This window comes from Camelina sativa, chromosome 10 (assembly GCF_000633955.1).
Source record: "Camelina sativa cultivar DH55 chromosome 10, Cs, whole genome shotgun sequence".
Lineage (NCBI taxonomy): Eukaryota > Viridiplantae > Streptophyta > Magnoliopsida > Brassicales > Brassicaceae > Camelina > Camelina sativa.
In genome coordinates, this window is record NC_025694.1 from 21,802,379 (window position 1) to 21,817,501 (window position 15,123).

The window sequence follows — 15,123 nt, forward strand, 5'->3', positions numbered from 1 at the left end:
TCAGGAATGGATGAGGTTTTCAGAGATTTGAAAAGACTACAATCAAGGTAGGTTTACAGAGAATGGGAATGAAGAGAGTACCAAGAGTCAAAGTTGAAGTCAGTGAGATTTTCTTTGTTAAGGTGGAGTTTGCTCTTCAAGGTGACTTAAAATCTCAAGAAGACTTTTGTAGACGTTGCAGGACTGTGCAAGAGTTTGCAAGTAAGTGCAAGAATCTACAAGGCTGGCGCAAGGTGACTGGGTTGTGTATCTGCATTGAGAAGAGAATCAGAAACAGAATAGGTCTGGTTCGCCTGTTTGCACCTACAGAGATGATCTGGTGGATGAATCTACTGAAGGAATCACTTGCAGGAAGTTTAAATTTTTTGTTGACACTTAAAAAGGAAGCATGTGAGTATAAGGGGAAGATCAAGTAAATCTCTGTTGGTTAAAGATGCATGTTATAATAGACAAGACTAGTAGAAGACTAGTGGGTCTAGCAACATCATTAAGTTTCTCAGGAAGGTCACTTACATGGAGGGTAAGTGAGGATTCATCAATGGTGAAGACATGTCAAGGTGGTATTGATGGATGATGAGAAAATGTATGATGTTGGTACCAAGTTTCTTCTTGGTAAGATCTGCAATTTTGAAAAACTATTGCAGGGTTAGGTTACAGCAGATGTGGCTTCAGGGATTCTAGATTGAAACACTAAAGGTTGTTACAGGAAAACTAGCAGAGGTTCAGAAGCTGCTGGTTGAACAAGAGTTTGTACTGTCAGATCATACAAGTTGAGTTCAAGAGTCAGTTGGTTAAAAATATTGGATGTAAACTCAATCTCAGGAGTAATGCATTGAGTTGAGATTGTTTACATGATGAATCAGGGATTGTTTCAGGATTGAAGCATGTATGATTCATGTGTTCTGCATGGGGTTCAAGGAAATTTTTGTTCAAGCTCAGTGCACATGAGAGGAATCAAAGGTCGACCAAGTGAATCAGGCTGCAGACGGATACAGATGATATACAATCATGATAACAGGTCTGTGGCATTTATCAGAAACCATGGAAGAGGTTGTGTGATTGTTGTAATCGTGTTCTGAGAGGTTGATATCTCAGGCTTTACTATTCTAAAGGTTCAAGATCAAAGGTCCACAAGCAAGTCAGGTGTTACCTATAAGTGAATCAGAAGTTCTGATTCTAGTTGGAGCTGTTGTGAGAAACAGGAGAATCAAGTAAAGGTCTTCATAAGTGTTTCTAAGACCAGGAGAAACAAGGTTGAAGAAGATGATTTGTGTAAAGAGTTACATGAACTTGTTGGGACAGATGAAGAGCATCGTAAGCTATTCATCGAAGCTGTCAAGAACAAGGGAGAAGCTGTATGGCTTTGCAGACTGAAATTTCAGAAATTTTGAATAGAGGGACAGTCATAAGATAGTCTAAGGATTCGATAGGTGATGGGAATTTCAGAGCAATGTCAGAGGATGACATTGGAGAACACAAAGGAACAATCAATGTTGATAAGGGTATCTTCAAGGATGTTGATTCAGTGGTCAGAGTTCGTATACAAGTGGGATTACTGCCATAAGGAGAAGGAAGCTTGCGAGAGAGTCGCAAATCTCCTGAAGTTTCTGAAGATGGAGTAGAAAATTCCTAAGGTGGACGAAGATGAAGATCATTGGAAGTTGCAGGTTCTACAGGAGAAGACAATATTTTGTTTCTCTTCTCAGGAAGAATCAACAAAAACGGGATTTTGGGAGTTGGACCAAATGAAGCAAAATGTGGAGTTTGTTGTAAATGTTTGCTTCATATGGGCTTATTTGGTCTGAATCATGAATTGGGCCTATATTGATGTGTAGCCCATTCATGATCCGGTTTGTATGGTCTGCAAGGGTAAACCGACATAAGCTCTAGGGTTTCACTATATAAGGGAACCTAGGGTTGAAGAAACATGCAGTAATAAAAAAAGACGCACTAAAGAAGCCGGTGGTACCTTGGTGGCGGCTGTAGGGCACAGCGCTGAAGAGACACAGGGCGCAATGCGGAGAGCATGCGCAGGGCGTCGTACATGGAGCTTGAAGTTGTGCGCAGAACCATGATAAAGGAGCAGAAGCTTGGCTGGGGTCGAAGGGCTGAGAGCCGGACATAACCTTGTCTAGGTTTAAGGTGTCTTCATGACACTCTGATGAGAGACGAAGGTGGAGCTACTTCTTTGGGGTTCTAGAGGTGTTTCTGGGTTATAGATGAAGGGGAGAGCTGAACCAGAGACAAAGAGAGGGGAAGAAGAAAAGCTAGATACTCTATGTTTTATTCTTCTGGTTTCCTTGTAGTTTCTCTCTAAGCTTTGTATATGAAACACTATGTAAAACCTTGAGTTATTGATAGTGGATATTTGTGGGAGAAGGTTCCCACACGAGATGTACCCTCTGCTGAGGGGAACTCGTTAAATCTTTGTGTTTTGTTTATGTTATGCATATTGATCTGTAAAGTAGACGAGGAGTAGGGGCAGAGTCGCGGTATGCGGTTCACTATAGAGGTGAATCGGGGTCTGCAATTCTCAACAACCTTAATGTTTCCTTTCCTTGTGGTCATCAATCTAGCACCATTTCCAATTCTAATAGGTACTTGAAATGATTTATCTATGGTTGTAAATAATCTTTCTTTTGTAGTCATATGGTTAGTTGCTCCACTATCTATCAACCATACCTCATCACTTTTGTTTGCTCTACAGTGTACGCAACATCAAACAAGCCAGCATCCTCTTCTGGTTGTTCTTGGGATTGCCTGGCTTGATGTTGTTGTTTGGTTCGGCAATCTTTCACAAGGTGTCCAGGTATTCCACAAGCAAAGCACCCTCTTCTTGGTCTGAATTGCTTGGATAAGAACTGAGTCTCGTACCTACACTTCAGGTAACATTCTTCTTCACAGTGATTATTCATGTTGCAAAGTTTGCAGTGCTCTCTTTCCTTCCCCATCGAACTTAGACAATATTCTATTCTTGTGCAGATTCTTCAAGCTTTGGAAACACCAAGATCTGATAGCTCTGATACCATGTTCGTTTAGTCACTTAAAACTTTACTTTTTCCTTAAACTTTTTGGAGAAGATTGATTGCTCGAGTATTTACCCGATACACTTAACCGCAAGGCAGTATATGCGGGGTCGAATCCACAAGGACCAATGGTAGACTAAAGATTTGCGAGACTTGTAAATAGCTAAAGCGAACGAAAGTTTGTTTGTTTGGTTTCAGAAATTGTAAATAAAAATGCAATAAATAAAACGATTTAACTTATGGGATTAAAACATTGGGCTATAGGGTATTTCAGAGATCAATGACCAATGGGGAAATGAAACAAGGAATTTAATTTTTAAGAACCGTTCTAGAACATGAACACAAGATTTGACTAACCCTCTTTCAAGGTATTAATCACTAAATTTGACTACTCAATTACTAAACTTTCATTTGTAGTCTCCTAATCAAATATGTATTATCAAACAAATTCACTAAGTTCACAATATCCCCTATCATCAACTTTCGCAGGTTAGAGAAATATTTCTCAATTCATATTGGTTCAGACATTCTATCGAACACTTGTGATGCATAGAAAGACCTAGAATCTAGAACAAGGTGATCAGTCCTATTCTAGCATTAAGAGCATATGAATCAAAGAACCACAAAGAAAATAGAATTCCCAAGCAACAATTAAACCATTAAATCATTTGATCCCCTACTTAGAACCCTAAAACCCAATTAGGTGACTACTCACACATATTGAAAGCAACAACGCAAAGAGATGAAGAAGACATAATTAAATTGATGAAATAAAATGAGGAAAGAGATTAGAAATCTTCTCCAAATTGTCAAAGAGGATGAATCTCTAATCTCCAGAAATGGCTTACAAAAGTCTCCAGGTGTAGAAAAACTCAGAAAAAAAAGTAGAACATATCCTCTCCTATGCTCATTAGGTTTTGGGGGTATTTATACCCTTATTAAAATAAAAATGAGAATAGGAAAATTCAGGAAAATGAAATAAGTGTCTAGAACCCAGACAGGAAGACATCAGACTTCACCAGACATCTTAAGAATTCTCTACACTTCAGCAGACTTGTCCATAAACTTCTCCAGACTTCAACAAACTTGTCTACAGACTTCACTAGATTTCCCTAGACTTGTTTATAGACTTCACCAGACTTCTTTAGACTTGTCCAAACTTCATGATTCAGTTCAACTTGTAGATATCCAAAAGTCACTTCCTGCTTCTTTATTCCAGTTAAGCTCGAACCCAACCAAAAGACTCTGAATCTAGCACATTGTCTCCACACCTAATCACAACTCAAGAAAAGACCAAAAAAACACAAAAAACGGACAAAGATGCGACAAATGACTCAAAATGAATATTAAATGAAAGACAAAAGACACCAAAAACACAATACATCAAAGATCTAATTGTACACATTACACTACATATATACTCTACTTAGTTTTAACCTAAGGTTTATAAACCACTAAACCCATTAATAGAAATGGGCCTAATATGTTTACTGGTCCAAAACATTTTAAACAAAGACATGAGTCTCTCTCCCTTCCTCACGCTTCTTCTTCTTCTCTTCTTCACCTTCGTTAATCGTCGCTCTCTCTTCTTAATCTCAGCTCTTATTTACCAAGATTGGATTTCCAACATATTCTACATAATTTTTTTGTTTTATAAGTTTTATTTCAATGGTTGTGTTTTTAGTAACAGTTTATATTTAATGTTTATGTATTCAAAATATTCTTTTATATTTAAATGATTTCACAATCTATAATTTTAAATTTTAAATCATTTACTTTTTTTGTAAAATACTTCTCTGCGATTTCGCGGGGTGTCTGAGTCGTAGGACTTATAAAATTAATGTTTCTTTTATAATCGTTGTATAATTATTAGCACGTTTTCTAGATTTCTTTAGCAACTCTATTATTTGGTCAACTTTTGTAAGCAACTTTTTAAACTAAACATGATAATTATCTATTACAAATTGTATACGCAACTTTATAAACTAAACATTTTTTCCGCCCCAGCGCATGATAATTATCTATTAACTACTGACCTGTTCCAACTTTAAATATGCAAGTTTACTATCATGTCTTTGTTTATAATTATTGAAACTAAGACTGCCAACATTTTAAGAGATTCAAGCTTGAGAACATCACCACAAACACAGAGTCATGTCAACATCTTCTCAATCGTATCCGATGAGCGGCGGTGACGATCAACACAGTTACATCCATAATTCTTCATACCAAGTAAGTGATATAATCTTCATTTGTTATAAATAAAGATGTACATATTGTATTCTGATGATTTTGTTATTCCTAGAATGTAACCGTACGTGTCATGTAGTTTTTGTGAGATATATCTAGCGCACGTAATAATTAACATACATGTGTTTTACAGAAAGCAGTTATAGATGGGGTTGAAGAAAAGGCAAGGCAATACATTTTAGAAAAAAACAATCTCCTGAATCTTATGAAACCCGATCTTAGTATTTTTACTATTGCAAATTATGGTTGTTCAATCGGTCCTAACACGTTTCATGCTGTTCAAAGTATCACTGATACTGTGAAACTTAAACACATGAAAGAAAGGCAAGAAATTAGTCTTGTTCCTCTCGAGTTCCAAGTTTGCTTCAACGATCAAGCCAACAATGACTTCAACACACTCTTTAGAACTCAGCCTCCTTCCTTTGAGCAAGAATATTTCTCGGTCGGTGTTCCGGGCTCTTTCTATGGCCGAGTGTTACCGAGGAATAGCATCCACATAGGACACACTTCCTACACGACTCACTGGCTTTCCAAAGTTCCCGAACACGTATGTGACAAGAAATCTCCAGCTTGGAACAAAAATTACATTCATTGTAACAATTTGATAGAAGAAGTTACGGAGGCTTACAAGGTCCAGTTCAGAAAAGATATGAGCGTATTTCTTAAAGCTAGAGCCGAAGAACTTGTGCCTGAAGGATTGATGATCGCCTTAGGAGAACTTTTCATCTGTTTTATTTTTATTTTTCTCTATTTGCAGGGAGTAACCACCCTGGAAAAGATCGAACTATTCAGCATGCCCATGTATTTTCCTCAGTATAGTGAACTGAAAAGAGCGATTGAGCAAAATGGAAGCTTTACAATTGAGATGATGGAGACTACAAGCCATCCATTGGAGGCTCTGCAACTAACCAATGACTTCATCACTTTAATGTTTGGAGCCTTTCTCTCAACAATGATAGAAAAACATTTTGGAGATTTTGTGGTCGATGAACTATTCGATCAACTTGCTAAGAAACTCTTGAAGCACCCTATTGATTTTGAAAAGTGTAAGAAAAATATGGTTTATTATATCATTCTTAAACGAAAATAAACATTGAGATAATCATGCCTTTAATTTGTTATGTTTTCTTCTTTTGAAATTTTATATATGTCCTTTGTTATACTGTAATAGCATTTATCATACTAGCAATATAAGGAATATTAGGTTTTCACCCGTGGTACGACATGGGTCTAAATTTTAAATTATTATTTTTTAAATAATATTTTTAATTTATTTAGTTTTTGAATTCCCAATAAATTAAATTTTATCTAATTAATTTATAATTTTGTTAAGAATATTTTTTCTTCTTCTTACGTTTTATACAGTTTATAACCTAATTACATTAACTTTGTTATTAGATAGAATGTAAAATTTTAAAACATTTAGTTTTGTTTTCTATAATTAAACAGAGGTCTATGCCTATATGGTATGTTAGCGTATATTTTTATGTGTATACAATTTTTTTTTGGAATATTAAGAATGTGTTGTAGTATATTTAATATTTTGTTGTTCATATTCTAAATAATTTATAAATTAATTTTCCAAACTATGACTACAAATCTATAGTATATGAAATAAACTAATAGTTTTAGTGTTGGTTCTATTGTCCAAACCGCCATGCTAGGTGGATCACACAACATGTTCAAAGATTTTTAATCCACAAAAATTCATCATACGAAACCCGTGAAAGTAAAATATAGTATGTGAGGCTAAAAGTCACTTTTTATCAAATCAGTTTTTCAAATTTTTAAAGAACAATACCTTTTCACTCACCTCTTTATAAAATAAGGAAAAAAAATCTGTATACATTTACAATTATGTTTGTTACCTATTAAAACAATTAGTTTCTATAATTAATCAAATATAAATAAAGTTAATTTGTTTATTAAATTAATTATTTAATGCCAATGGCATGTCTGTAAATAAGTGTCAATTCGAGGATTTATCTTATAAATACATAAGAAAACCATTTAGACACCAAATATATATATATATATTAATTTGTTTATTTGAAAAGCTTAATATTATGTCTTTGTTCACACCAAATATCCCCTTATATATTAATAGGGAACCATGTTTTGAGAAAAATGCGGATGTGTCTTCGCTAGCTTTCAACAACTTTTAGTAGAGTACCCTCATTTGATTATACTATTTACAACTACAAAAATTAACAAAAAAAAACAATGTTATTGATTTTTTTTCACATGTACTATATTTTGTTGACGTGTACTTGATTTTTTTTAAATCTAAAATCTAATTTATCAACATTTTATCAATATATTATTCATCAGATAATATTCACCAAATAATTAATATACTAAAAAAAATTCCCGAACACTAAAAAAAGAAATGAATGTAACAAAAAAATCAGCAAATTAAAATACAAATTTGCACTTACTAGTACTCATATCTTTACATTTTCAATAAATCTTATACTACACTTCTTACAATTTCCAGAATTTTTAAATTTTTTTCATGTAATCATTTATCTGTTTCGATAAATTGGTTTTTAAACCACACAAAAGACATGTTGTCATAAAATAGTAATATTTTATCAATATTCTCTCTATCACATTAAACCTTTTTTAACGTTCAAAGATTTCACGGGAGAAACATATTCTTACAAAAAATAAATGAAAATTTGAATTATTTTTTTTTAATTACATATTATGTTTTACACAAATGAGGTTCCATAATTGTATAGCTTTACTCATAATAATTTTAGTTTAATTTATTTATTCAGCTCATAGTGGGGAAGACGGCCGATTTCCCCACCAGAACTATCGTATAGAGCCAGATAGAGCCCGTTCTTTACCCTCGGTCTAAATGTCCCCGAAAAAAAAGTTCAAGACCAATTTCCCCTCGAATCCAAAGTTCGAAAGCTATATCTCCCCGATTCTGGATTATAGCAGTATAATGTCTAAACCCGAGACCAAACCATATATATATCCCAAAAATAAACCAATTGTTGAACCAAATTCCTCCACCAACCCGACCCGTTTATCATAAAACCCAGAATCCCCAAATAAAACCTAAAATCAATTTTCACTTCTTGCATACTCGATTCTTCTTCTTGTATTTGCTTCTTCTTTCACGAGTTCGGGTATCACAATGAGTAATGTATCAACAAATTCCACCGAATCAAGTTTCCGTGCAAGAGGAAGGAATCATGGCTTTGACATCAAAGTCCGATTTGAATCCGTACCGGAGATATTATCGGTGTGGGTTTGCAGTAGCCAATAAGGTAACATTTTTTTTTGATTTGTTTTTCTAATTTCTTGTATAACATTTGGGTTGTTGCAGCTTAGAAACGATGAACACACATTCAAATGGGCTGATGAAGCTTTCGTCAATGAGATAGATACATTAAATGCAAAGACTGTTGAACTTGAGAAGCAGCTGAAAGAGATCTGAACAGAGAGGTTTGAGTTGGAAAAGATGGTTTATGAGAAGATGGAGAAGGAGATATTTGAGAAGGTTGAAGATGCTTTGGATGAAGCCAAATCAAGCAATAAGAAAATAATGCTTATCATAGTCTTCTTATGTATGATCATGATTGGTCTCAGTAAGATACTAGGTTGAACAAGAGATTCAGTGTTGTTATTAGTTTGTTGTTGCTATGAAGACAATTGTTGTTAGTTTTTTGTTGCTATTGTGGTAATGAGAATGAGAAGTTAAATTTCAGAATTATGATCAGTATCATAGCCATTCATAAAACATTCACCAAAAGACATCACTAGCAAGTTTTAAGAAGAGACAAAAGAAAAAAAACATAGGGAATTACAAGTCTATGTGGTCAAAAATACATCAAGGCAACCACAAAATTAGAACCCTATTTCTACTCTTTCTTGTGGAACCTAGAATTATGATTCGCTTCTCCACAAATGCCACAATGCATGATTCTTTTCTTCTCCTTTGGTTTCTTCTTAGTTGGCGACTCATTGGCACCCTTCTTCCTCTTTTTGTCAGGCTTTTTCTTTTTACCTTTATCTTGATCTTCATCATCTTCATCTTCATCATCTGGTATACACACATTAGGAGCATTTGTCTTAGGCCAAAACCTTGGACCTCTCTGTGGAACCAAGCCTTCGGTGTAATTTCTTCTCCACATAGCTGTCCGAAACCATTGACAGACATAGTTCTCGGCTACAAGTGTTTTCTCGATGATGACTGCATAGGCATGTTCACATGGGATGCCACATATATGCCACTTCATGCAGGAACAAACCATCTTTTTAAGGCAGACTCTGTGTTTATCTAAACCATGATGAACTTCATATGTTCCATTTGTGCTTGAGTGAACCTTCGACTCAGATGCATACTTATGCTCTTTAGCTAGAAACAATGCAACATATGGAGTACAAATCCCTGCAAACAAACAAGCATACGCAATCATTATTGTTTTTAAACCCAGAAACAAGCAAACCAGTGCTAATACTAAAAAACCATTGAAATGAAATTACCTGTGTGAGAATGAGATTCTGTAGATCTTTTGGCAATCCTCACCATCGCAAGTCGTCTGATTGTCTCTAGCATAGCAATAAAAGGTTTCTCCCTTGCCTTGTTAATGGAGCTATTAAAAGACTCTGTGGGGTTATTATCAACATCTTCACAATAACTCCCAATCTTGTGGAATGCTCTGCACCAGCTTTTTGGATTTGTCCTCATGACATCATTGTATACACCAGTATCATAACAGAAGATCCTCTCCAAGTGCCGCTTATAATCCGTCTCATTGTAAGACCAAGCCAAATCCCACAAAAGTGGCTTCATCTGGGTTTTATTTCCATGATGCTTCTTCAAGTTCCCGTAGATGTGTTGTACACACATTCGATGCTCCATCTTTGGTAATTCCAGCTGAACAGCTTTGATCAATCCCTACAAAATAAGAATAATCATTTAAAGGTACCATAAACAAAAGACACAATCAAAATCAGTTACAAAACATGATAAATACAAGTTACCTTTTGCCTATCAGAGACCATGATGAAGCCGTCACCATCATTTAGTCCAAGGTCAGTCTTCAAATGCTTCATAAACCAAACCCAATTGTCGGTGTTCTCAACTTTTACAACTCCCCATGCTATTGGATAAATACCATTGTTAGCATCCCTACCTAAAGCTACCAAAAGCTGTCCCTTGACCTTATTCTTTAGGAAGCAACCATCCATTCCTATTAGAGGCCTACAATTCTCTTTCCATGTTCTATTTATGTTGTCAAAACAAACATAGAACCTATTGAACATGTCTTTTTCATCATCAGTCGTCACACATTCAACCTCTACATGTGAATCCTTGTTTGATTCTAATATCTCAGCAGCATAATCTCTTAATCTAGCAAACTGTTCATTATACTCCTTCTCAATCCAGATAAGTGCCTTCTTTCTAGCCGCTTGACACTGATGCCTAGTGACACTGATCTTCCACCGTTCCTTTATGATTTCTTCCATTTTCACTGGCATGAAGTACTCAGGATTATCTCTAATCTTATCAAGAAACAACCTAGCTATATGATTCACCTTAAACATCTCACATTCTCCATTAGGGATACAACTATGCTTATCATTAAACTTTCTAATCCTCCACATGTTATCCTTAGGCAGAATCGCGGCATAAACCTTCCACTCACACTTTGATCCATCATCTCCATTACAACCAACACATATAAAGCCAATTATATCTTTATCATACCTGTATTGCTTCAGATTGTTTCCAGTTCTGAGAACATATTCCGTCACTGCTTCTTTGAAAGCGACTCCACTGAAGAATGTCTGCTTATCGTACAAATGCCCATCACCGTGCATGATATGTGTATGAACTGGCTCTGTACCATCACCGTTTTCATCGGTATCACTCTCCGGATACACATCATGGCGGACTGGTGGTTCATCGACGAACTCATTCACCAACTGTTCGATGTGAAATTTATCTCTGTCATGTGCTTCTTCATCGAAATCTCCTCCGAAGTCAGCATCTGAAAGGACAATCGCCATTGAAGCTGTTTTCCCTCAAGAATTTCAACTTGACTTTGGGTTTCGCTCTAGGGTTCTTCGCAATTTGGGGTTTTTTAGTTTTAGGGATTTTGAGGATAATGGATACTAAAATCGAAGTTTATCGGGTCAAAATCGGGTTTGCTTTGGTATAATCTAGGTTTATTATTCTCTTAATCGGTTAAGTAAATAGTAAACCGAACCCAATCCACGAGTATGGGTTAATTGATGTAGAAGAATAGAATCGGGGAGATATAGCTTTCGAACTTTGGATTCGAGGGGAAATTGGTCTTGAACTTTTTTTTCGGGGACATTTAGACCGAGGGTAAAGAATGGGCTCTATCTGGCTCGATACGATAGTTCTGGTGGGGAAATTGGCCGTCTACCCGCTCATAGTGCTGTTACTTAGTCTTCTTTATGGCTATACAATCTTTCAATCAACTGGTTTCTATAAGTTCTCAAAATAAATCAAAGTCAATATAGATGAAACAAAATAATTTAAAAACATCTTAAACCTATCCCTCCTATTAATCGTAAACTAACATTATTTTGTAAGAAATTACAAAGGTATGCCATTGGAGTTAAGAGAAAAACAAAAAAAAAATCAAAAAAGACAAAAACGACATTTTTATTAATCTAAAAACGGATATACACGCGGATCCTCTTTACTCGGTAATTTAACCCGGTTTTATATTATAACCTCAGCCGTTCAGTTGTTTTTTGAGCAAAAATTTCAGCCTTCCATTCATAAACCTCAAAAACTTTTCCTTTCGCCACTCTCTTTCTCTTCGTCCTTCTTTTTTTCTGGGAAACGTCAAAAAATTCTCCGAACAATCAAAATTCTTCAAAGGATTATCAGAAATTTGGAGACAACTAGGCAAATAAGTTTTATTGCTCACCATTTCCGATTTCACCGAGGAGAATCGCTTGATTTATTAATCGCTTTACGAATTTTGATACCTTATGTATGTATTTTTGTTCTTTTTTTTAAGGATTTTTGATTTCCGTGTAGAATCAGTTGATATAGATTCTTTCCGATGTCTTCTCTTAGCTAGTAATTTCCACCTTTGAGTGTAAAATGGATGATTAGGGTTTTGCTGAAATCCATGATGAGATTCTGGTGCGGAAGATGAAGAATAGAGAATTAACACAAGAGGAGCATTACTGCTTGATACTATGTAAGAATTACGAACAACTGAGTATGAGAATAATAGAGAATGAGATAGAATGATCATGGGAGAGAGAGAGAGAGGACAGTTAGGTTAGAATAGGGGAGAAGGAGAGATTCTCATTCATTGAATAATAATGACCTAGTTACAAACTATTTAATGGAGTCTATATAAGGAAACTATTAGAATGTACATTTATAACGTAAGAAGAACACATTCTTATATCCTAACAAAAACACGTTCTTATATCATAAGGAGAATGCGTTCTTATAACATAAGAAAAACTTGTTCTTAGTGTGTTTTTGTTCACCTGGAAAGCTATCGGAGGTTATAATTTTGATTGGGTAAATAGAATTTATAAAATCTTAACTATATGTGACTATGTTGACATAAACTATGTTATATTTTTTACTAGATAAGGACCCGCCCGATGTGCGGGTTTAAAATTTTGTAAAATTAAAATATAATTTAATAAAAATATATTAAAATATATTGTACATTATTTATAAAAACATTTTTGCTATAATACACTGATTTATATCTATATACAAATCTTTTATGTATGTTACCATTAAAAGTGTATTTTTTATATTGAGGCATCTTGTATGTTACAAATATATTATTTACCACCACCTAGAAAATGTCTATACGAACAGATTAAGCCAACTATTATATGTCTCTTTACTTTCACTTTTGCATAGTTTCTTTAATCACTAAATATTTTAAATAAAAAATAAAATACATCACAATAATGTATGACTAACCATAGAGAGAATCTCGGTTCTAACCTCCTCCCTTATGGAGAGAACCAAGCGTCCAACCTCCTCCACCGTGGAGAGAATCTTCACTCCGCGTTCCTCCCTTGGGGAGATAACCTTGCGTCCAACCTCTTTCACCATAGAGAGAATCTCGGCTCTACCCTCCTCCTGTGTGGAGAGAACATGTTCACATCTTTTAGCTATCTCAAAGTGGCTTGCTCCAGCAACCAATGAAACTAAAGAACCTTTTCCAACGTCACAAAATCTTTTGATAGTAACTAATGTTAAATTTCCTAATGTATTCATGGAAGTTTCTTTGACACACCATGATGTAGTATCTGTCTTCAAGCTCCTATGGATTATTAACAACGATTTATGTTTTTCCAATCTATCTATGTTTCTTGTAGGCTTGTGTTTGATTAGTCTATTTTATCCAACAATTAGGTTAATGACCTTCTCCTCTTTATCTCCTTTTGAGATTAAACGAATGGTAACAATTATGTTTGCACAGAAAAAAAAAAGTCTATAACCAACCAATCAAGGTTGATAAATTAGAAGAAAATAAATTTGTCATAATTAATGAAATAATAGAAAATTATAAGCATGGTAATATATGAATCTCAAATAATTCAAATATGAAAATATAAATTAAATAAAACAATCTAAAACTACTACAATATATTTTAAAATACAGTATTAGAAAAAGAAGATGCATATATTAGTCTTCCATTTTTTTTGGGATAACATATTAATCTTACCTATTCGAAACTGAAAAAAATAGAAAGTAGGAGTATACTTTGGTTTAAAAAAAAAAAATTTGTCTTTCCATTAACAAAGTTGAAAGCAGTTTTTAGAATTGAAAATTTTCTGTATGTTTTTCTTAATCCCTTTTCTATTTTATGAGTAAATTTATTTTAATGAGCTCATTGTTTTTAAAAAAAAAATCTTACTTCCCACTTTCTTGTAAGAAGTAGTATTGTTCAACGATAAGAATGCTTTCTGTTTAGTTGATCTAGTGTTATATAATCTCTGTTGTTATCTTGCATTTGTGTATTCATCTTTTTTTTATGCTACCTGTCCTCCAAATTAATAAAAATAATAATAACACAGTGAGAAATTTGTTAATCCCAAAAACTTTAGTTATTATGCATAAGAAACTTTTTTAACACTTCAAAGTCAAAGAATGCGTAATATGCATTATGAAATTGAGAAACGAAACAAAATTCAAGAAACGACGACGAAAACACGTGGTAATATCTAGGAATCTTTTAATATAGTTGCTTCGATTAGACAACAAACAAATTGCCTTCGAGACTTGTTCAAGAACAAATGATGTGTCAAACGGTTAATAAAAAAAGAAAGAAGAAAATTAACTAATGAAAAACAAAGCTAATCGAAAATATTTTGTTTGGTGAAAAATATGTCAACATCTCTTTGTTTATATAAAGGGGTGTATTTACAATCCTTTTCCTTTTAGGATTAACAAAGTTTTTTTAAATATAATAAGGTTACAATTATCTAATACATCGTTTTACCAAACTTGAAAACTATGATTTCTGATCTTTAAAATTGACATGTGTCACAATATGATGAGTTACTAACTTTGATATGTGATTTCTGATTGTTAAAATTGACATGTATCACGATTTGATGCATTACTAACTTGGATATTTAATCGTTAAAACTGACACATGTCACGAGGTGAGTTTTTAAATTTGATCTCTGATCGTTAAAACTAATACGTGTCACGATCCGTTGAGTTACTAACTTTAAGAACCAAGTTTTATATAATAAGATATACTCTCTTCTTTTTTTTTCTCATCTGGTTAATCTATCTTAACATTTTTGGAGTACATTTTTGTGTCATCCTTTTTTATCTTTGTATCCAAA

The 15,123-nt window shown here is 34.2% G+C and overlaps 2 protein-coding genes across 2 annotated transcripts; one reads left to right on the plus strand and one right to left on the minus strand.

Moving 5' to 3' along the window:
• On the plus strand, nt 5,120-6,366 carry LOC104719539 (probable S-adenosylmethionine-dependent methyltransferase At5g38780). Its single transcript, XM_010437484.1, has 2 exons — nt 5,120-5,258; nt 5,410-6,366. The coding sequence occupies exons 1-2, from the start codon at nt 5,181-5,183 to the stop codon at nt 6,364-6,366; spliced, it is 1,035 nt and encodes a 344-aa protein (XP_010435786.1). The 5' UTR covers nt 5,120-5,180.
• LOC104720594 lies at nt 9,463-11,309 on the minus strand. Its single transcript, XM_010438478.1, has 4 exons — nt 10,281-11,309; nt 9,780-10,194; nt 9,545-9,684; nt 9,463-9,486 (listed from the first exon to the last, which is right to left on the minus strand). Exons 1-4 carry the CDS (start codon nt 11,307-11,309, stop codon nt 9,463-9,465), a joined length of 1,608 nt encoding a protein of 535 aa, XP_010436780.1.